This window comes from Dromiciops gliroides, chromosome 1 (genome assembly GCF_019393635.1).
Source record: "Dromiciops gliroides isolate mDroGli1 chromosome 1, mDroGli1.pri, whole genome shotgun sequence".
In the NCBI taxonomy this organism is placed as follows: domain Eukaryota; kingdom Metazoa; phylum Chordata; class Mammalia; order Microbiotheria; family Microbiotheriidae; genus Dromiciops; species Dromiciops gliroides.
This window is the reverse complement of record NC_057861.1, coordinates 310,589,391-310,612,613: the sequence shown is the minus strand read 5'-3', so window position 1 is coordinate 310,612,613 and position 23,223 is coordinate 310,589,391. Positions and strand designations below refer to the sequence as shown.

General features: G+C 36.5%; 1 protein-coding gene across 1 annotated transcript in view; it reads left to right on the top strand.

Moving 5' to 3' along the window:
• Positions 1-23,223, top strand: part of DCC (DCC netrin 1 receptor) — a 1,450,760-nt gene that overhangs the window by 1,387,393 nt on the left and 40,144 nt on the right. The window contains exons 26-27 of the mRNA XM_043979362.1: positions 8,388-8,549; positions 16,734-16,946. Of these exons, the coding sequence (XP_043835297.1) occupies positions 8,388-8,549; positions 16,734-16,946 (375 nt within the window). The remainder of the gene's footprint in view (positions 1-8,387; positions 8,550-16,733; positions 16,947-23,223) is intronic.

The window sequence follows — 23,223 nt, the reverse complement described above, 5'->3', positions numbered from 1 at the left end:
GAGGTAGATTCTATTAGTCCCATTTTCCAGATGAAAAACTGAGATAGGTTGTGACTTGTTCAGGGCCACATAGCTATTAAGTATCTGAGGTCATATTTGAACTCATGTCTTCCTGACCACTCAGCACTCTAACTGCATCTGGAGAAAATGATTTTCTGTCGGTTAATAACTAGTTGTAGGTAGAAGCAAGTTGTTACACATAACCATAAATTTATAATACTTGAAAGACAATATATTGTAATTGATAATTGGCTTTCCCTGGAGAGAGGAAGACCTGGATTTATACCTGCCTTTGTCACACAGGGGTATCCTGGTAAATGTTTTAAGAACTGACTGGGGGGGGGCAGGGGTTACATTTTACCCTTTTAAATTTAATCTGCACTATTACTATATTATCCCTCAATTTTTTTTGTTTTTGTTTTTAATTTTTTTTCTCCCTCAAATTCTTAAGTCTAGAAAATAAATGAAACCCTGATTTGAAATGTAGTATTTGTTAATTTCTGAGGAATAAATGCTGATACTGAAAATTTAACAATAGGCTATCATGAGTCCGCTTAACCTGACTCCAGCAAACCTGTTCATGGGACACAGGAGTTATAGGATTCATAGATCAATAGATGAAAGCTACTTATAGGCTAACAAGTAACTATGCGACCATGAACAAGTCACTTAACTATTAATGCCCCTAGAAAATGTCTAAAGTTATAAGTTACAGATAAGTGCCATGCTGCATTGGTGAAGGGAATTTCCTACACCAGGGAGTTCTCCATATTAATGAAATCACAGGTTTGAACAACAAGAGTAATAATTGAACTATCTACCTCCTGGCATACTTCATAAAACTGAATTTCTATTGAAATGAGATACATTTATTTTCTTAAAATTATTTTTGATTTTATTATGCTCTTAAGGAGTAAAGCAAACATTTCCATGACATAGTAGAATGGGGATTTTGGGGGAAGAGATGATTGAGCATGAAACTGAAAATCTATTCTGTACAACTTTCTATTCTTTTAAAATATATAATAAGATTATCATGTAAGTTTCTTTTCCCCCTCCCCACACCCTAGAGAGGGCTACCATTGAACACAAATATGTACATAAATGTAAAATTATTCTACACATACTTCTTTTTTAATAGTTCTTTCTCTGTCTTCCTTCATATGTCCTTTGTAGTTAATTTGGGTATTTATAATAGTCAAAATAACTTAGTCTGAGCAATGTTTATTAGTACTATTAGTGATAATAGTAATATGTTTATTTGTCCTATTAATGATATTTATTCTTTGTTACAATATAAAGCAGATTCTCTACTCTTTTCTGAATCATTTTACATGGTAAAAAGGCAGCATTTCTTAAGTGGATAAGATGCTGAACCATGGTTTAAATACTGCTCAAATTATCGAGATCTCTATAATCATGGACAGGTCAGTTAGCCTGCCTGAGTCTCAATGTCCTCATGTGTAAAAGGAGGGGTTTGGAACAGACGATTTCTCAGGTGATCTCAGTCAGGATTTGATACTAGTGCTCTGCTTTATACCAGAAAGGCATGTTAGATCAATAGTTTCTGAGCTGCAAACATTTCAACTTGCAATGATCCTTTGCAATCATTGTATATGTAAAAAGCTACTTTCATAATGCCTCCTCTTTCTTTTATTACCCCTGAGCCTGCTAAACATATTCTCTTTTTCTGGGCACCACTTAAATGCTCCTAGGTCAACAGAACCATTGGTGGCCAAAGTATAGAGCAATATTATCCTATGTCTCTTTTCCACCATTTACTTTCTCCTCTTAGAAGTTCATGTACAAGTTGCTATCCTCCCTTCCTGTCTTATGTCTCTTACTACTCATAATTCAGTTAATTTCAGTTTTAGGTATCTTAAAAAAGTACACATACATACATGTATGCATACATATATGCACAACATAGGTTTAGAGCTAAAAGAGAATTGGACCTTAGAGTGCAAGTCAATTCGAATTCCACATCCACTCTGGTTTCTACCTAAAGCATGCTGCTTCCAATGTATATGTACCTCCCTTTAGTTTTTCACCCCTTCTGTCTTCTAAATCTGACCTAGTTTTCTTTACCAAAAAAAAAAAGTTTTCTCTTTTTCTGTGTTTTTGTACATCTGTAAATTGTCACCCATTCCCTTCCCCACTCCAGAGAATACTAGCAATTACTCATGTGCTCTTGGGCTACTACCAAACCTCTATGGGGTTTTGTATCCTCATCAGCCATGATTAACAAAGTAGAAAAAGATGGGACCACAGATCCTCCTTCCTACCTCCTCCTTTTATAGCTAAGGGTAATAGTAGTGCTATTTATGCACCTATAGAAAAGAAAAGGAAAGTTATAAGTTCAAATGGAACATTAGAAGTGACTAAAATGTGAGTTCCATGAGAACAGTGACCCATTTCTTAATGAATAGTCAGATCTTCCCTAGCATATAACATTTAATCTTTATATCTCCCCACTATTTATCCTATATATTTAGTAAATGATAATAGAATAAATAGATGATTAAATGAATAATGAAGAACTATAATCCTTAATATCCAAACCCCTTTATCATGCTCAGAAAAGCCTTCCAAAATATTTACCAAAAAATCTCCCTCTATCTCCTTAGACACTCTAATTAAACCTACTTTTCTTCAAGTACCAGAATTCAAGATAAATGGGAAATTATTTTTCAAATGTATTGTTTTTCAGTTTTGTATAATCACCAGTATTGTCATAGAATTCTTTTCTATTCTTTTTATTGCATGTGTACAGGACTTCAACTACACAGATGGTCGAGTAGGGTTTTAAGGACTCTCTTTTCACCATTTCTAATATTTCTTTGAGAAAGTGTGTCCTAACTTCCAATTACCTGACTTATAAATGTTTGGAACAAAACTCACCCTAAAATTGGGAAGTCTTTGCTTTTCTGTATATCTGCTACTGTGTTTTTCTGAGTATCCATCTAATCTCTATCTGGTCAAAAATGACAGCAAAAACTCTGAGACACATTTCTAAGGCCTTTCTAGAATTTCTGTGCATGATGTGTAATAAATATCTATCTTCCTGAAATGATTTGAGCACAGAATTTGGGAGCTAAAATTAAAATCTAAATGGGACAAGTACTTATTAATCACCTAAGTTTTACAAAAAACCATGTGCTAAGTTCTGAGGGAAATAAAATTACTAACATAGAAATCCCCCTGTCATCATGCAAGTTACAATCTACTAAGAGAATTTAAGAAATTTTTTTTAAAAATTAGAAGATAGAGACTGGGTCTTTGATTTAGTTGTAGTAGAGAGTAAGAAACACAGTAAGAAACTCACTCTAGCAACGCAGGTTAAGGCCATCTCTGCAATTCATAGTCTTGGAGACCTAGAGGAAGGAGAGGTCAAGTGATTTGCCCAGAATTACACAGGTATGGGACTGAAACCCAGGTCTTCCTGACTCCCAACCTGACTGTCTATCTACTATGTCACACTGTATCTGTCCCATTTAACAGAAGAGATCCCTGAAGCCCAGAAAAAAAATGTTGTTTGTTCAATATCACACATTTTGATGGCAGTAGGCTAGCTTTAGGACCCCAGTATCCTGGCTAACAGACCAGAATTTTCTTTTTTTTTTTTTTCCCTTCCTATTGAAATGATTTTACCCTCCTATGATTTCATATCACTTTATACTTCACTTATGCTCTTATATTCTAATTTGTATCATATTCACCTATCTACATTATTTTATCTCCTCTTACTACTGGAAACTGTAAAATCCCTCTTCTGGATTACAACGTATTACCCCTGTAGCTCCCCCAGCAGGTCTATCATTGAGCTTGTGTTACTTGACAGGCATTCATTGAATGAATCAGCTGTCACTCAACAAATCATTACACTTTTTCCCCTTTAATGAATTGACTGTTATATGTATTAATTGATTGAGTGCTTGGAAGCATTGGGTGGAGTTTTACAGGAAGCTTGTCTGTGAAGGGAAAGAGTTGCAATTACAATTGTATAGAAAAGAGTCAAGGGATCTTTACTGTATTTCTTGTTCCATTTTATTTTAGGACTAGAGTGATTTGGCATGTTTATAAGCCTATAAGAAGGAGAGAGTGGGAGATATTGAAGACATAGGAGAAAAAGAAATAATTAATAGAATAAAATCCTAGAGGAGCAAGAAGGGCCAGGAGGAAGAAAAGAGGGGTTGAGAGAAGTAGACTTGAAGAAGGGAATAAAGGCTAAAGAGAGAGTCTTCTGATAGGAAAACAGATGATTTTTTTGTCAGGTAAGACATAATATGAAGTTGGAATCTGCTGGAAATTCTGTAGAATGAAAGAATTATCAACCAATTAGCTGCATATGAATCAAGTTCAAAAGTCAGGCAACCCAGGGGCAGCTAGGTGGTGCAGTGGATAAAGCACTAGCCCTGGATTCAGGAGTACCTGAGTTCAAATCCTGCTTCAGACACTTGACACTTACTAGCTGTGTGACTCTGGGCAAGTCACTTAACCCCCATTGCCCCCCCCCAAAAAAAAAGGCAGGCAACCCCTTCCCCTCTCAAAGTTATATCACAGATCCCTTTATTATTCCCATCATCTCTTGAGATTCTAGCCTTGGGGTAGACTTTTATATGTGGTTCCCAACTGTAGGGAGGCAATTCTTCAAACCCTCAGTTGTGTCCTGTACCACTTGTCTTTTCACCATCCATTGAGATTGTCAATATAGGAACAATCCTCCTTCCTCCCTTCCCCCAATAAACAAAATAGGCACCAGATAACACTCTAGTAGAAACTGTGGTACTATTCGTTTGTATATTATCTTAATCTCAATGTAAAAGGCAGGATTAGGAATAGAATTAAAATAATTCCTTGAAAATTAATCCCTCTCCCAAAAGTTCCCTTAGATGGAAGTGATAGGGGTTCTATCTGCAAATAATGATAATAAAAAAAATAAAAATAATCGATAAAAGTTTAAATAAAAAAGATCGTGCTACCCTTCTATGCCATCTGTTTTTCAATGAAGACCAAGAAATATTCAGAAATCATATTTTAAATATGGAATTCATATCTACAAATTCATATTAGATTACAATTCCTGGCAAACTTCAGATCATTGCAGAAAGTCTGGAAAGAAGATAAAGACCAAGGAATGAGATTAAACAATTTCTTACTTCAACATACTACTTTTCATCATATACTCCCAAAAGGAGAAAAAGACATATGTTTCTAAAGTATCATGCTTAACTATTTAGGGAACTACTATAGAGAACTTACTTCTTGGGATCTAGCCTAAATAATCTCGACTTCATATTCCCCATCAGTTATATTTAGTTATAACATTTTAAAAAGTTGTACAGTTTTCTGATATCAAACTGTTAGTGCTAAAGGAGCTATATAATTTGATGGGGGAATTTTTATTTTCAAGATCTTAGCACATCACTGTCACACAAGGTCAATTGTCATCAAGCTGTGTCAGAATAGAAATCTTCTCCTCATTGGTCACTGAGCCAGGATTTATTTGAAATGATTGACACTCTCTTTCTCTAGCTGGTCCACATAAGCATAGCATTATAGATAGTGGTTATGGTGTGATTTCTGTATTTTGTTGTTCCCCCACCCAAGCCTAAATTGAAGGAGAAAAATCAAAAGAGACTTTAATACATTGTGCTTTATAAATTTTAACACAGAATTGTTGTCTTTTCAATAACCATGTTCCAAACAGCAGGAGTATGATATAATTTTTCAAAAGTGGATTGTAGATCTAAATGCTTCACAAGTAGAAATGAAAACCTGGAAAGCAAGGATTCTCATCCAAAGGCAGGTTGCTGGACACCAAGCCTATCTGCAGTGTAAAATCATCAGATAGATTTATTTTTTAATCTCTGGCACTTAATAAATAGCCCTCATGCATCTTGGGCAAGGGTCAAAAGTGAAGACACTAACCAGTTGGTCTGTGAGAGCAGAATCTTTTTGCTCATGTATGCACACACACACACACACACACACACACACACACACCCCATTCCTCATAGAGGTCCCCACACAGAGTAGGTACTCCACAAATATTTACTGAATGAATTCTATGTTGACTAGAACATTTAAAATAGAAATATAAACTTGGACCCCTGGAGTCTCTATCAAAACTATATTCTCATAGTTCTGGCCAAGTCATTTCATCTCTGCATTCAAAATTATTCATCTTTTGTAAGGTAGATCATTATGATACACCTCTATGGGTAAGAGAGCAGATTAATTAATGTTTTTGAAGAAAAAAGAAAAAGGCTGCATATAAGTTAATTAGGTAACCTCACATAGTGTGAATTGAGTACCCTAGACTGCTATGTAGTTGCTGTTGTAGAATCTTGAGCGCTAGACCTTTGGTCCACAATATTTACTATCTGTTTAGCTTTGCACACTGTGTGGACTGCTGATTCTCATTTTATAATGACATTATTTTCCCTTATCACCTTGTCCATCACTTCTTTCCCTACTTTCAGAGAGAAGGAAGAAACTGTAGTGTCAGCAGCTATTAATAATCCCCTCTTTTGAAATCCTAAAGACTTGGGAATGCCATAAGAAAAGGGAGTATTTTTCATAAAGATCTTGATTCTCTCAAATTGACTTCCTTTCTTTCTTGGATAGAATTTAAGCTTCTTAGTTTTAACAGTGTGATTAGACACCAGCCTGTAGAAATCTATTTCTCGCTGACAGAATAAAGAGAAGCAGTTACAAATCATGCAAGTGATTTCACCTCTAGCTTATCTTTGAGAGCATATCATTGGATCTATCATTTTTCCTCTGAGGAAACCAATTGTAGTGACCGCCATATTGTTAGAGACCATCAAAAGCTGTCAATCAATGTTAATGACTGTGCTTTTTCCTATTTTCTTTTGCAAGGTGACAAAAATAATTGAATCAACTGTAGCAATCTGATTTCTTTAAGAAAGACAGAATGTTTTGTTCCTAATTAGATGTACATTTATATGTTTATTGTATGAAGTTCTGCTTTCATTATTGAAACATTTTGTGAACTTAAACTGTAACATTTTCCAATTAAAAAAAAATATTGAATGCTGCCTAATTATAATGACCAAGTATGGCCCCAGAGAAGAGTTAAGAAAATGTACCTCAGTCCCTTCACTGGAGAGGTGGAAGACTTGGTATGAACATCAACATATTGCCAGATTGAGTTGATGTTTTGCTTAGTTGAAGTAGCAACAGGATCATAGGGGATAGAGCACTGGACTTGGAGTCAGGAAGTACTCAGCCTGTGTGACTCTGAGCAAGTCATTAAACCTCTTTATGCTTCAGTTTCCTCATTTGTTAAATGTGGATAATAATAGTATCTACTTCCCAGGGTCATTGTAAGAATTGAAAATACTTTGTAAACTTCAAAGCACTGTATAATTGATAGCTATAACTGTTATACATTTTGTAGAGGTTTTTTTTTAATTTGTATTCATTCTTATAAGGGATAACTTTCTGGGTAAGGGAGAAGGGAAGGCTATATCTGGAAATGGAAGTGATGCAAAAACAAAAATGTATAATGTTTTTGAAGACTACAATCACAGGTAATAATAACAATAATAATGATATAGGGGCAGCTAGGTGGTGCAGTGGATAAAGCACCGGCCCTGCATTCAGAAGGACTTGAGTTCAAATGTGGCCTCAGACACTTGATACTTACTAGCTGTGTGACCCTGAGCAAGTCACTTAACCCTCATTGCCCCACCCCCCCAAAAAATAATAATAATAATGATATGATATCAATAGTTATAACAACTTGCTTTTACATCATACTTTAAAGTTTGCAAATTATATGTATGTATGTATATGAAAAATTTGCCTGGGCCTGGTATATATATATATATATATATATATATATATATATATATATATATATATATATACACACACACACACACACATATATGTGTGGATATATGTATATGTGTATATATATTTTTATATAAATATATATTATTTGTTTGTTTATCCCTTCAACATCATTGTGTTTTCAATATATTGCAGGTCAGTATAAGAAATTAAATGGGAATATTTTGGGAGTTTTGCAGAAGCTGCAGATGACACCCAAAGGCTAACAGACAACACAGAAAAAGTTTAGAAACTCAGAAATGAATAAAATATATGCATAGTATAATATAATATCAATACCCCAGAAAAGCAAAAGAAAAATTCAGACTTCTTCTCTGGTATGAAGGGAGGGCCAAAAAAATTTACGGGATTTTCCATTTTGGGAGGGCACTATACCTGTAACCCCCGTGATATGGAAGGGATAACTGTACATTTTTCTTCTGTCAAAATTTGCTGTCCTTTCTGTTTCTTATGGAAATATTTTTGATATAAAATAAAATTAATTTAAATTCTTTGTTTTGCAGCTGTTGTTAGTGCCATTCCAGTGCCAACGCTAGAAAGTGCCCAGTATCCAGGAATCTTGCCATCTCCAACATGTGGATACCCCCATCCCCAGTTCACTCTCCGCCCTGTGCCATTCCCAACACTCGCTGTTGATCGAGGCTTCGGAACAGGAAGAAGTCAGTGTAATGCATTTTCATTTCTTTCTATGTGAGCTCTCTGCTTACGCTGGCAGTGTCAGAGGGGAGTTAGTTTGACTTTCTTAGTCCTAGAAAAGTTCTCTTTGAATCTTAAGAACTTCAGGATTTATACCACCAATTCATTCCATCTTCCAGATCCTGCTTAAATATTTATGGAATATCCCAGTGGGAGTCTAAAAGCCAGTCCTATTGTCAGGGCAGAGGAAGGGGGGGGAGGGACTCTGAAATTTAGCAGTTAAAAAAAAGGCCTACTGGGAATGCTTTAAGTTGAGACCTGCTGTCATCTTCATAAAGTAGTAATGGAATGTTATTATCCTCTAATTTAGCTTGTTTATCACAACTTAGTTATCTATAACATTGTCTCATTGAATCTTGATTAGCCAATACTTGACTAAAATGCTCCTGCCTTCTGCTGCCAGACCCATCATTAGATTAACTTAGTTAAATCAGTGATGTGATACCTTTCCATCTGTAAGAGCTAATTCCTGGCAAGGAGATTCCACTAGTAGCATCTTTTTAAAAGACAGACAGACAGACAGACATTTGTTAAGTACATACTATATAGAAGTCACTGTGCTAAACACTGGGGATTTTTTTTAAAAGGTAAAAGATAGTAATTGCCATGAAAGAACTTTCAGTTTAATGATAGCTATCTAGATATAGATTTCTTGTAGTTCAGTGTTTTTAGTCATGTCTGGCACTTTATGACCTCGTTTGGGGTTTTCTTGGCAAAGCTAATGGAGCAGTTTGCCATTTCCTTCTCCATTTTCCAGATGATGAAACTGAGACAAACAGGGTTAAGTGACTTGCCCAAGGTCACACAGCTACTAAGTGTCTGAGGCTGGATTTGAACTCAAGTCTTTCTGACTTTAGACCCTGAACTCTATCGACTGTACCCCCTTACTGCCAAGATAGATAGCTTAAAAAAAACACTACTCTCAAGATAATTTTATGTATGTTTTTTCCATCTTCCATTTGATTTTTTCCCATTTAAACATAGCATTTCTACATCGATTTTATGGCTTTCATTTCATAGTTAAGAGCAGGTGACTCAGCAGCTCTTGTATGATAAGCTGATTTGAAATAGATAAGATGGTAACATTGATAAAATATGTTTGTGAAGTAGGTTGTATTTTTTTCCAACCCATCAGAGACAGCTTTAAGAAACCATAAATTGTCTAACTATAGCAAGGTTAGAATTAAAAGGCATCAAAAAAATCTGTCAGGGAGCAGTTCAATTTATTCTCTCTTTCTTCAGTGTGTACCTTTTCCAGAGAGTAGAATTATTTGTAAGAAACTAGAAGGAACATATTCTCCAAAAATAAGTTGGGGAGTGTTATTAAAGGATGACTGGAAGCCTCCAGACTCAAAACACACTAGTATGGCAACTTTTGGAAAATTAATCAGCCCAGTTGGAAGAGGGAGGAACAAATCAATTTGAAATTGGAAGAATGGGATTAAATCCATGCTCTGCCAATTTTTAGTTGTGTGACATTGGGCAAATCATTTAACCTCACTGAATCTCAGTCCGCCCATCTGAAAAAGAAGAGTAGATTGTTGCTATTCAGTCACTTAAGTCATGTTCCACTTTTTGTAACCCAATTTGGAGGTTTCTTGGCAAAAGTACTGGAGTGGTTTGCCATTTCCTTCTCCAGCTTATTTACAGATGAGGTACTGAGGCAAACAGACTTACCCAGGGTCACACAGGTAGTATGTCTCTGAGGACAGATTTGAACTCAGGAAAATGAACCTCCTGATTCTAAGCTCAGTGTTCTAGCTACCTCTGTGAGTTTAAAGCCATCTAAAGTTCGTTCACCTTCTAAATTAAAAAACCTTTGATCTTGTCTATTAGGTTCAAATAGATATATCTGTATAATATAGCCTTTTGAAAGGAAGTACATGTTGACTCTGTAGGTGGACACATTAGTGGACCTTCCTGGCTCCATTAATTCCAGGAGCACCCTTAATATGTATCGCATGCACAGTATCATCTTGGCACTGTGCTGTGTACACAGCAGGCCCCTTGTAAATGCTTGTTGTAACAATTGGTATTGATAAAGTGCTGGTTCATTATTTTCCCATTCATATTATTCTCCTGGGTATTATGTATATTTCCTGAATTCTTCCTTTTTAGCCAATTAGGATACAAATTCCTTGAGGATTATGATCATAAGATCATAGAGTTAGAGCGGAAAAGGACCTTAGAAGTTACTGAGTCAAGGCCTGGGATTTTACAGATGAAAAAATTGAGACCCAGAATGGTTACATTACTTGCCTAAGGTCAAACACATAATAAAGTATTGTAAGGACTCGAACCCATGTCCTCTAACCCCAAATCCAGAGTTCTTCCCATTGCCTCCTGCCTCCTCTTTTCCTTTTTGCTCCTTCATAGGATGCAGCATATGCTAGGGATAGTATTTTCTCAGTAAAAATGAGCTCATTCATGAAAAACTCATTTGAAAATCAAAGCAAATAAAAATAAAATACAACTGCATACAATTTAAGTTATTGTTGCATTCATATTCTAAAACATGTAGATTTCTTCCTGTAATAGTCCCATCCATGAAAAAGATATGGATAGAGTTAGAAGGATAGAGATGTACAAATGAGAGTGTGCTGGTAAAATGTTTAACATTAGGATCTCCTAAAATTAGACACCCTTGTAAATTTAATCATCCTCACTAACATTTTCTTTCTTACTTTCACAAGTCTATAAAATCAATGATTAGTTAAGCCCTCAGTTGTAGCTGATATCCTAAGAGTAATGCTTACACTGAAAATTTAATAATTCACTCTTGCGGTCCTTCTCAAGTTGGCTCCTGAATATACCTTTGTGCATACAAACATATGTGTGTATAAATGTATGTATGCATATATATGTGTGTGTGTGTATGTGTGTGTGTGTATATGTATATGTGTGTGTATATGTGTGTACGTATATACACTATTTCAACCACTAACTTGACTTCAATAAGTCAACTTCTATACTTCTATATTTTGTGTATTTTTATTTATTTATTTATTTTTTGCGGGGCAATGAGGGTTAAGTGACTTGCCTAGGGTCACACAGCTAGTAAGTGTCAAGTGTCTGAGTCTGGATTTGAACTCAGGTCCTCCTGAATCCAGGGCTAGTCCTTTATCCACTAGGCCACCTAGCTACCCTGATTTTGTGTATTTTTTAACAAAAATTAAAATATTGGTGGGGTCATGCAAACAATGAGATAATGATCATTTCAAACCTTTCTAAAATCTTCAACAATAATTTGTCATGTACTCATTTATTCAAAAATTTATTGAGCACTTGCTATTTTATGTGCAATGTAACAGAACATGCAAAGGATTTCAGTTCGCTGGGATAATGAGGAAAAAAATGTATGCCCTGTTTTCTGAGTAGCTAAATATATTCCCAATCACATGAACTACCTAAAGTAATTAACTTTCATCCACAGGCAGACTTCTGAGTAGAGAGTATTGGTTTCCAAATGCCTTGGAGCATGTTAAAGCTCACTGTTCTCACTCAAGCAGAAACCACTTATGGCTCTTGGTGGAGATGTCTTATCAGTCAACTTAATAAAGAGAATGAGGAATATTCAGTAAAGAAAAAGTTTACCCACCTAATTTAAGCTTCCTAGTCTCTAAAGTTACCTGAATGACTTTGAGATATATACCTGACAAACAAAAAGATAGAAAGATGGAAAGGTAGATAGATTAGATAGATAGATAGATAGATAGATAGATAGATAGATAGATAGATAGATAGATAGATAGATAGATAGATAGATAGATGGATGGATGATAGGTAGATAGATAGAATTTTTTTTTCGTGATTTCTATATATCAGGTACTATGTTAAGTACTAGAGATGGAAACATAAGCACACAGGACAGTTGCTACCTTCAAAGAACTCAAATTCTAATGGGGAAGACAACATATATAGATAGGGGTGGCAGAAAGGGGAGAAGGAAGCTGAGGCCCTTCCCAAAATGATGGTGGTGAGGAGTGCTACCAATGAATAGAGGAGGACCTCGGAATGAAAATTCCTCCAGAAGGGTAATAAAGCAGGCAAGAAAGAGAAAGTGGACTTTGGGGAGAATCAAGATAAGACTAGCTATAAGAAAAATAGTAAAACCAGAAAAGGAGAGGGTGGTGAGAGTAGTGGGGGAATGCTTGTATGTGTATATAAAAGAAATTAAATTAAATTAAAATTAATTATAATTAAATTAATTATAAAATATAAAATTTAAATTAGATATAAAATATATTAAACAAGTATATATTTAAATAATGTACATATATATTTAAACAAGGAAGTGTATAATTTCAAAAATTCATAGCTCAAGAAAGATCTGAATGCCTACAATGCACAAGCCATGTGCTAGGTGTTTTAGGGGATATAAAGAAGGCTGTCTTCAACCAGTTTACAATCTAGAGCAGGACTTGAGGAGAAGAACAATAGTTGAGCTTTCTACTATCCATGTGTTCTGTTGCCCCAACATTTTGCTGCTTTCCTAAGTCAGAAGGGGGAAAAGATGTCTTAAATATGCAATTACAATCATTGTTGACTCCTTTGATTCAATTTTGCTGCCTTGACTCAATTTGATTCTCTTGTTTTGACACAATAGGCTGTTTCTCTCTCTCTCTCTCTCTCTCTCTCTCTCTCTCTCTCTCTCTCTCTCTCTCTCTCTCTCTCTCTCTCTCTCTTTTTGGTGGGGTAATGAGGGTCAAGTGACCTGCCCAGGGTCACACAGCTAGTAAGTGTCAATTGTTTGAGGCTGGATTTGAATTCAGGTCCTCCTGAATCCAGGGACAGTGCTTTATCCACTGTGCCACCTACCTGCCCCCACCACCATAGACAGTTAAATCCCAAGGATCTAGGGGTATATGTACATGGCTTTATGATTATTGCTGGGTTGTTTTTTGTGAGGGTTTGGGTTTTTTGTTTGTTTGTTTTACCATGACATTTATTATTATTATGAATTTTTATTATATTGACCTGTGATTTTATCAATATGTGAAGCATCTCATTGTAAACTTCCTCTGCTAATGTTAATTTGTAACCTCTGTAATTTATAGTCTTGGAGAGTAATGTGGGGGGCACTAAGATGTTAAGTGACTTCTTTAGGGTCACATTATGGGTCAGAGGCATGACTTAAACCTAAGTAGAAGAACAGTGTTCCTGACTCCGAGGCAGACTCTCTATCTGCTATATCATGGACCCCCTTTATGGACAATATTCTTCATTATATGTGTCATTTGACTATTTTAATTTGACTAGTTTCTTTCTATTTGTATCCAGGTTAAATTTATTTTATTTATTTATTTATTTTAATTTTGTGCAGACTGTTTTTTTGGCTATTATTTATTTCTTTTGGCTTTTTTTTTTTTGATGCTTTAAGTTCATACATTTGCCTCATTCTCCCAGTTTTATCAGTTCCTTCAGCCCCCAAGGTTAAATGACAGATTCAAATCTATAGAGTCAAAACAGGTTAGACCTCCTATTTATTTGTTTTATCTTGACCCATTTCTATAAATCATCTTTGTTTTCTTCCCCCACTATTGGGACAATGGCATTAGAGAATGTTTGAATTGAAGGCTTAGCCTCTTGTATCGAGAGCTGAAAAGGACTTAACATTCATCTAGTTTGGCTGACCTATTTTACAGATAACAAACTAAAAAAGCTCAGAAAACTTAAGTGATTTGACCAAGATCATAGAGGTTTGAAAAAGCAGTTTGGTAATACAGTGAATAGAGTTCTAGGCATGAAATAAGGAAGACTTGAGTTCAAATCCAGCCTCAGTCACACACTAGCTATATCACCCTGGGCAAAGCATTTAATTTATATCTGCCTCTGTTTCCTCAATATAAAATGAGGGTAAGCATAACACCTACCTCTCAGGGTTGTTGTGAGACTCAAATGAGATATTTTTAAAGTGCTTAGCACAGTGCCTGGCACATAGTAGGCACATGATATGACAGTTGTTTTTTTCCTTCCTTCTTTCCTTCCTTCTTCCTTCTTTTCTTCCTTCTTTCTTTCTTTCCTTCCTCCCTCCCTCACTCCCTCCCTCCCTTCCTTCCTTCCTTCCTTCCTTCCTTCCTTCCTTCCTTCCTTCCTTCCTTCCTTCCTTCCTTCCTTCCTTCCTTCCGTCTTGGAGAAAATACTTCTTCACAAAATAACATTTTCTGAGATTGCCATTCAGCATTTGCATTTCTATGTCCTATTTTGATCTTTTATAATCTCAACCTCTTCTATCCATTTTGGTTAGGCTTCTTGTCCATTTTTTCTGCCCTTTTGTGATTCTTTCAGAACCTCCCAGTCAGAAGTTGGCTGGAAATTATCTTACAAAGTGGGATAATTATCTTGAAATTATCCTTGTCCCTCAAAATTGAGAAAATTCCTTTCCCCACTGCTTTGATCAGTCATGATAAATTTGGGCAAGAGATCATTAGAAGTACTTCACTTACTTTGTTAGACTTATACTTCCTATATACTTATTTTAATTTTAATTTAAATTAGTCCCATTTATTTTTTTCTTTCCACTGGAAGGTTAAAGAACAAGCAAAATGCCCTTAGCATGTTTTTGAAGCTTTTAGTTTTAGGTAGCTCTGTTCTCTGAGAAAAAGCCTGGGCTCCCCATGACAAAATTTTCCACCCTTCCTTTGGACTGTTATAAATGACTGTGAGGAACATTCTCAAGTATAGTAATCTGATTCAAAATTATAAGGCTTGCTATCAAAGAGGGAAGAATCATAATTCTACATCCAGGGAACCTGTTCGGATAGATTCATCCTGCAAATAATTTTTAGCTAGCCGTGTCTTTATTTTGATATAGAAGATAATGATAGTGATTATTATTTGTATCATTTTATTAGAGATGCCTTTGAGCACTGAGTAACACTGATTTGTTTGACAGTTGACATGACATGTTTAAATCACAGAAAAATTGGCATATTGGCTGTGAGATAATCATGCAGCAGAGCCAGGTTTGGCACATTGGATTTTACTAATACCGCTAGTTATATAAGAAGAAATAATATTTCTCCCACCTCATCACTTATGATTATAGAGCCTAGTCAGCACAGCCAATATAGGGTGGTGGTGAAATATATCTTACCAGCCTCCCTAAAACAGCTTGATATTTATAACTTTTTTGAAATGAATACCTACTCATATTATAGGGGAATAAGGGTGAGGAGAATAGTGAGAATTGAGAAAATGGGGAATAAGATTTCTTACTTGTTGTGAAAAGAAGTCAGGCTAGATTGTCATTCTAAAGCAGGTATTCTTAACCTTTTTTGTTTGTCATGGACACCTTCTCTGAATAATGTTTTTAAATCCATAAAATAAAATACATATAATTATAAAAGAAGCCAATTATACTGAAAGACAATGATCATTGTTTCCCCCTAAAAAAAAAATTCAAGACTGAGGTTAAGGATATCTCCTTTAAAGGAAGGAAAATCTGCTCCATTAGAATATGAAGTCCTTGAGGGAAGGGACCTTGGTTTGGCCTTTCTTTGTATTCCCAAGCACTTATCACAGTGCCTGGCACTTAGTAAGGGGATTTATAAATGTTTGTTGATTGGTTTAAGGATTAATGGAAGAAAATTCCAGAGCTCTGACTACCTTTTTTCTTTTCTTTTTTTTCCTTTTGTTTTTTGTTTTATTTTTGCGGGGCAATGAGGGTTAAGTGACTTGCCCAGGGTCACACAGGGAGTAAGTGTTGTGTCTAAGGTCAAATTTGAACTCAGGTCCTCCTGAATCCAGGGCCAGTGCTTTATCCACTGTGACACCTAGCTGCCCCCAACTTTTTTCATTCTTAGGGAAAGCTTCATAAGATGTGATCAGGGAAAAGAGAAGAAAAAGACACTTCGAAAACATGTAAAGAGAAAATGATCTGAGTGGAAGGAAGGAGACAGAGACACTGAGACAAAGGGAGGGTGGGAAAGAGAGTGATTTATCTAGATATAAAAGATTGAGGACAGGAATCCTTTGCTGATTGTTAACTTTTTCTTTTAACTAATCTGGCTAACTCAGTACAGATCTTGGTTATTTGTACAGTGTCGAAGGAAAGTAATTGTTGTCAGCACCCTGAGATCAAGCCCTGGTTGCCCTTAGTTACAACTCTAATGTCTCCCTTGAATAATGTGCTTTTTCTATTTTCCTTACAGCGGTTAGTGAAGGACCAACTCCCCAGCAGCCACCCATGTTGCCCCAGACACAGCCTGAGCACCCCAGCAGTGAGGAAGCTCCAAGTAGGACCATCCCCACAGCCTGTGTTCGACCCACTCATCCACTCCGCAGCTTTGCCAACCCCTTGCTACCTCCACCAATGAGTGCAATAGAACCAAAAGTCCCTTACACACCACTCTTGTCTCAGACAGGTAAGTGCCATATTTGGAGACATTGAAACATGCAGAGGTATCGCCTATCTTCCCCCTGGACGTCCTACTATTGGTGGCGCTACTACCAATGTAGACAAGCACCAGAGAAAAGAGAGCATGTGATGCGTTCTTTCTATCTATATCGATGTTACTCATATTTGTAACTGATATTTGTGGAGTTGATTTTAAATATCTGTTTGGTAGTTGCAGTGAATTGCATTCCCTTGTGAAATTGCCCACTGATGTTCTGTATTTTAGTTAATATTTCAGGCCATCTGTCTGTTGGCAGATGTTCTCAAGATATGCCCACTAGAGATTACCCAACCCTACAGCATCCAGACAGATGTTGGATTTGAGGAGGTTAGCAGGAAGGTTAGAGAAGGGGGAATTATGAAGAAAGGGTATGAGTATAAAAGAGCTAAAAAAAAAAATATATATATATATATATATATTCTTAAAGCTGTGAAAACTGTCTTCCCAATTCCTACTGTTGTTTTGTTTTGTCATCTCATGGGTATTACTATCCAATAGATATGTTAATTTCCTCATTACTGTTAAGAAGGTTTTATTTGTTTTTGGTTTGTTTGTTTGTTTTAGTAAAATCCTCTAAAAGATTCATGGGGAATTGGGCTAGTCTTCAAGAAATACAGTGAATGGAACATGAGTCTATACAGTTAACTAGAACCTACTTAACATGTCTGAGTGGCAGCATTGGTCTCTCCAACCCTCGACCACACAATTATGCCATGGCAATTTCCCCTTATTGACGCATGTGCTTAAGGCATTGTCAGTCACTGCCATACTTGTATGAGATATCAAACTGTAGTATAATTAAGACATATATGAGATGTTAGACTGAAGCATATTCTTTAGAAATCCTCTCAGTCTTTAACAAATGTTTGTTAAGTAATTAGACATTCCAGCCTCTAATAGAAAATGCTGTGCTAATTTCATGGAGAAATGGAGAGGAGTTTAGGAAGATGGGATATAATGGACGCTGGTGCCTGAGATTCATTCTGTTTCTGGGTTTATGCTAAGCAGGGGAGCCTAGACCACTAGCATTCACCTCAAAATGCACTATGGCTGAACAACCTGCCACACTAATTAATGAATCACCTTATCAGTTGTTTTCTCCACTAACCATCCTTGGTTGTCCTCTCAATATTATTAAATATTTCTTTTACTATGTGCTCTCCTCCAATTCCATCTAAATATTAGGAAGTCCCTAAATATTTATTTTGGAGTGGAGACACTTTTTTCCCTTTCCCTGGGACCCTGGAACTTATGAGGGAAGGGTGATGTTGATAAAGAAATTGGGGAATACTGGAAAGTTAATATAAACCAATAAGGGAATCCTCCCAAAATCACATTTTTTTTTTCTATTCAATCAGACATTATAAAGATTTAATGCGGGCAGCTAGGTGGCACAGTGGAAAGAGCACTGGACTTGGATTTAGGAGGACCTGAGTTCAAACCTGGCCTCAGACACTTAACACTAGCTGTGTGACCCTGGGCAAGTCACTTAACCCCAATTGCCTCACCAAAAAAAAAAAAAAAAAAGATTCAATGCCCAAATTATTTTAAAACCTGCTTTAAATTTGCAAATCCATGTTTGCTTTATTTAATAACACTCAACTAACTATGTACACAAAAACCTAATTTCAATGTGCTAGGGAAAATATGCTCATATTCTTCTTCAGCTTGACCACAAAGAGACTAACCAGGAGCAATGTATAGAAGTCAAAAAGAGGCATTTGTCTGTTTTATGTCAGGAAAAACTTCTGAAGAATTAGAGCAATCCAAATGTGGAATGTGCTACCTCAAGAAAGACAGGGCTCAGAATGGGTATTGTAGAAGAAAGACATGAGTTGGATAAGATGACTTCTGAGGTCCTTTCCAACACAGATTCTATGATTCTTGATTTGGGTAATATTTTGTGCAGACAAAATAGAGAATAGGCAATGGAAATGGGATTCTGGAAGACTAATGCCTGGTTTTTACTATGGATTTGATTCTAGTTTTTGAACATAATGTTCTTACAACACAATATATGTAGCTTAACTGTAAGTGTTAACAATGTCACCAAAAAAAGTGCATGATTTTGAGAAGGAACACCTCTCGTTCTTAATTGTAGCCTTTGGTAGGTAGCATTATTTGCTAGGTTTTGGGGTCCCTTCCTTCAGTTTTTGTTTTTGTTTTTGGTGAGGCAATTGGGGTTGAGTGACTTGTCCAGGGTCACACAACTAGTAAGTGTTAAGTGTCTGATGCCAGATTTGAACTCAGGTACTCCTGACTCCAGGGCTGGTGCTCTATCCACTGCACCACCTAGCTGCCCCCCCCCTTCCTTCAGTTTTAATTACATTCAACTTCCTTCTGAGAAGTCTGTCACCATGCTTGCTGAAAATATTTTCATCTCAGACTTCACATTAAAGAACTATGTAATTAATAATACATGTATGATTACCACATTTTGCTAACTTTGTGGAAATAAAGTCAAAAGTGTTGTTCCCAAGAGTATTTCTAACCTAAAGAACTGGTAACCCCATCTAAAAATGTAAACAAGGCTTGTGGATATTATTCAACCTTTTCCCAATAGACTCTCATGAGGTTTTCTTTTTTTCCCCATTTTTCTCCTTTGATTTCAGTCTAGTGTGTTTGATATGTTCTTTGTCACATTTTTGCTTTACTCACCTCACAGGGTTGTTAGGAGGATCAAAAGAGATAATGTATGTAAAGTGCTTTTTAAACCCTAAATTGCTGTACACATGTCAGCCATCATCATTATCATTATCATTATCATTAGAATTGCTTTTCTAATTTTTTTCAGTACCTTCTCTTTTTAGCTTGAGTTTTCTATTGTGTTTTATATTTCTTTTAACTTCTCTCTTCAGTTGTTTTCCCCTCTGTCTAATTCCATCCTTGATTCTCCTCTCAGGATTATTAAATGTCTCTTCTTCTCTCTCTTTGCCCCCAATTTCATTGTTTCAATGTGATTCCTGCTCGTTCTATAATGTCTCACTTCATGATTTCCAAATGGCATCTTCTTGTGTGTGTCTCTGACACATGGTAAATAGTATGCTTTTAAGGGAGGGCTGCTGTTTATTCTCATGGGAAAAGGAAATTAGCAGACTGACAAATGTATTAGCAATGACACTAACTACAGACTTCCTAGCCTTGAAGATGAACTACTTGAAGCTTTCAGCAAATTTCAATTCTAAGAAAATCATGACTTTAGTCAAATTGATTGATGAAGTAAAGTCATTCTCTAGTAGACATTTAAAATACTGTAAATAATTTTAATGTAATAATAGAGAAATACGTAATTATTAATATATTTATCATTACTTGCCATAACCATTGCTTTACAAAATAACATGAGCCAATGTTAATTTATAAAGTATATGCCAAATGGATTTTTAATGGTTTTTTTCTTCATTTTCAAAGTATAAAAGTTAAGGAAAATGCTTAAGACATTTAGTTATCCAGCTGTTTGACTTTGAACAAGTCCCTAGGTTTTAGTGTCCTTTTTTGTCTCAAACTGTGATTTCATAGGTATGGCAAAAACTCTCTCTACCGATACAAATCTGAAACTTGGTTTTTTTTGTTTTTGTTTTTGTTTTTTGCGGGGCAATGGGGGTTAAGTGACCTGCCCAGGGTCACACAGCTAGTAAGTGTCAAGTGTCTGAGGCCGGATTTGAACTCAGGTACTCCTGAATCCAGGGCCGGTGCTTTATCCACTGTGCCACCTAACTGCCCTCCTGAAACTTGTATGTAAACTTTAACTTATATTCTTTTTTGCATTTTCTGCTTAGCTGAGAAATCAAATGATTTGCCCAGAATCACAAAGCTAGCATTCATCTAGAGCAAGAATTCAGGAACTGAACCCAAATGGAGGTAGTATTGTAGAACAGAAAAAGCATTATCTCTGGAGTCAGAGGACCTGGGTTCAAATCCTATCTTTGATGCTTACTACCTATGTACTCAAGACAGGTTACTTTACTTCTTTTTTTGTTTGTTTGTTTTTGTTTTTTTTTGTTGTTTTTGTTTTAGTGAGGCAGTTGGGGTTAAGTGACTTGCCCAGGGTCACACAGCTAGTAAGTATTAAGTGTCTGAGGCCAGATTTGAATTCAGGTACTCCTGAATCCAGGGCCGGTGCTCTATCCACTGCGCCACCTAGCTGCCCCTACTTTACTTCTTTGGGCTTAGTTTCCCCATCTGTACTATGAGGAGCTTGAATAAGATGACCTATAATGACCCTTCTCATTCTAGATCTATGATCTCTCTGACTTCAAGGTTGGTACTCTGGATAATTTGTTTATCAGGAACTTGTAATACATAGTCTATAAGGCTCCTTCTACTGTAATTCCAAGCACCATGAAACTCCAAATGTGAAACTTTCTGAGGTGTTCTATTTTTCCTTTTGTAAAAGGCACATGGTGTCATGTACCCTGCTTTGGGGATACATGATGCAGAGCTTGTTGAGGGAGGGGAGAAGATTTGCTCTCATCAATGGAAAGCCTTCTACAGGCATGATCCAGTCAGCAAGAATTAGGAAATCATCTTGTCATTGTAACTGGGATTCAGCCTACCTGAGAGCTCCCCTCATTCTCTCCCCTACTCCGCCCCAATCTCTCCTACCCCTACCCTTCTGAGTTAGAGTATTTAGTTTAACTGACTCTTAGATGTTTTATGATTTTTCTAACAATTTCATCAGCACCCTGTGATGGAGTGCTCCTGTTCCCTAACACTTAATCTGAAGACGAAAAGAACCAGGAAATCTTTCCTTTACACGTTCCATTGTGACTGCAGTCACTTCACTTTGCAAATCACAGATACAGACATATAAGTGATTTGGCTTGGTCCTTTCTCAGGTTAAATAGAAAATGTTTGATGGAATGTTGGGCTTAAAGCATTATAGATCTGACATAAATTCCACAAAGGGCCAAGAAAGGGGATTTTTTTTTTTCTCCTTCCCCAGCGAAAATTCCTTTTAGCTGTTGAAATGATCAGCTGCACTTTAAATGAACCTGGATTAGGAGGCCATTTGTCTTCTGAAGCAGTAAGTCTAAGGGGAAAGAAAATGTGACCCTTTTAATAGTGGCTTTTATATTGCAGCCCAGGTTTATAACTTGAGCCCCTTCAAGCTCTTGCATCTTTGTAAGGATGCTTAAGTGCTGTATTTCCCTCCATTTATATATTCCTATTCTATATATGTATTTAAAAAAATAAAAACCCAGGCTATTCCCATCTTTTCAATCTTCCAAGGATCAATATGTCAGTGGACATGACAGGCCCCAGACTCACTTCATTGTACTGCGAAATTGAGTTTGATTTTTCCCCCTACAAATTGTGTCTTGTGGTCCAATTTGTCTGAAGAGTGAGCATGCGGGGAGGGTGGCAGTTGCTGACAGTGGACAGCAACAGCTTCTGATTTATGTTTTATGGCTAGTTGGGAAGTCATGTATTCCTGCTATAACCTGATCTTTTTGGCAGGCCTCATTTCAGTAAATATGCTTTCATAAAAAACTGCCCATAAATTACTACATTACATTAGTCCAAGTGCCTTTGCCTAGACACTTGTAGGCAACCGTTAGCAATTTTCATCAGGGAGTAACACAAGACTACTCTGTTCTACTCAAATCTGTCACAGGCAAGTGTCACAGGGAGGGGGGAGGTGGGGTGATTCAGGGGGGTAGGCTCTCATTGCTTGGGCCAAGTGAATAACAGCAACACTTGCACACATTTGATTATATTAGATCCAATGTCACCAGTCAATTGTAGAAAGTTGTTTATATCCATTATTACTGCAGTCCATTGCCATTCATGTTTAAACCCATGTGTTAATTTAAAGGTCTTTGTAGAACCTTCCTAGCCTTCCAAATACCAGCTTATTTGTTTTTAATATTGGATCTCCCTATCTTGCCCTTGTGGTCATGGAGAGCTCACTTCCAATTAGATGACATTGTGACTTCACAAGCTAACCACGGCCCTCATCCCCCATTACCTCCCCCCCACTTCCTATCCATATTAATGTGCAGTTTAGTGGAGACACCCAGTTGGCATGGACCACTGAAACTCAGAACTCCTCTTATGTAATTGGGATTACAGATGTACACCACCACACTCAGTTAAGAATTTTGCTTTAATTTAAAATTAAATTTATAGCTTAAGATTTAGGATTTAAAGTTGGAAGAGATCTTGGAAATTATCTGGTTCAAGCTCTACCCTTTACAGAGGAGAAATCTGAGGCCTAAAGAGGAATGTGCCCCAAGTCACA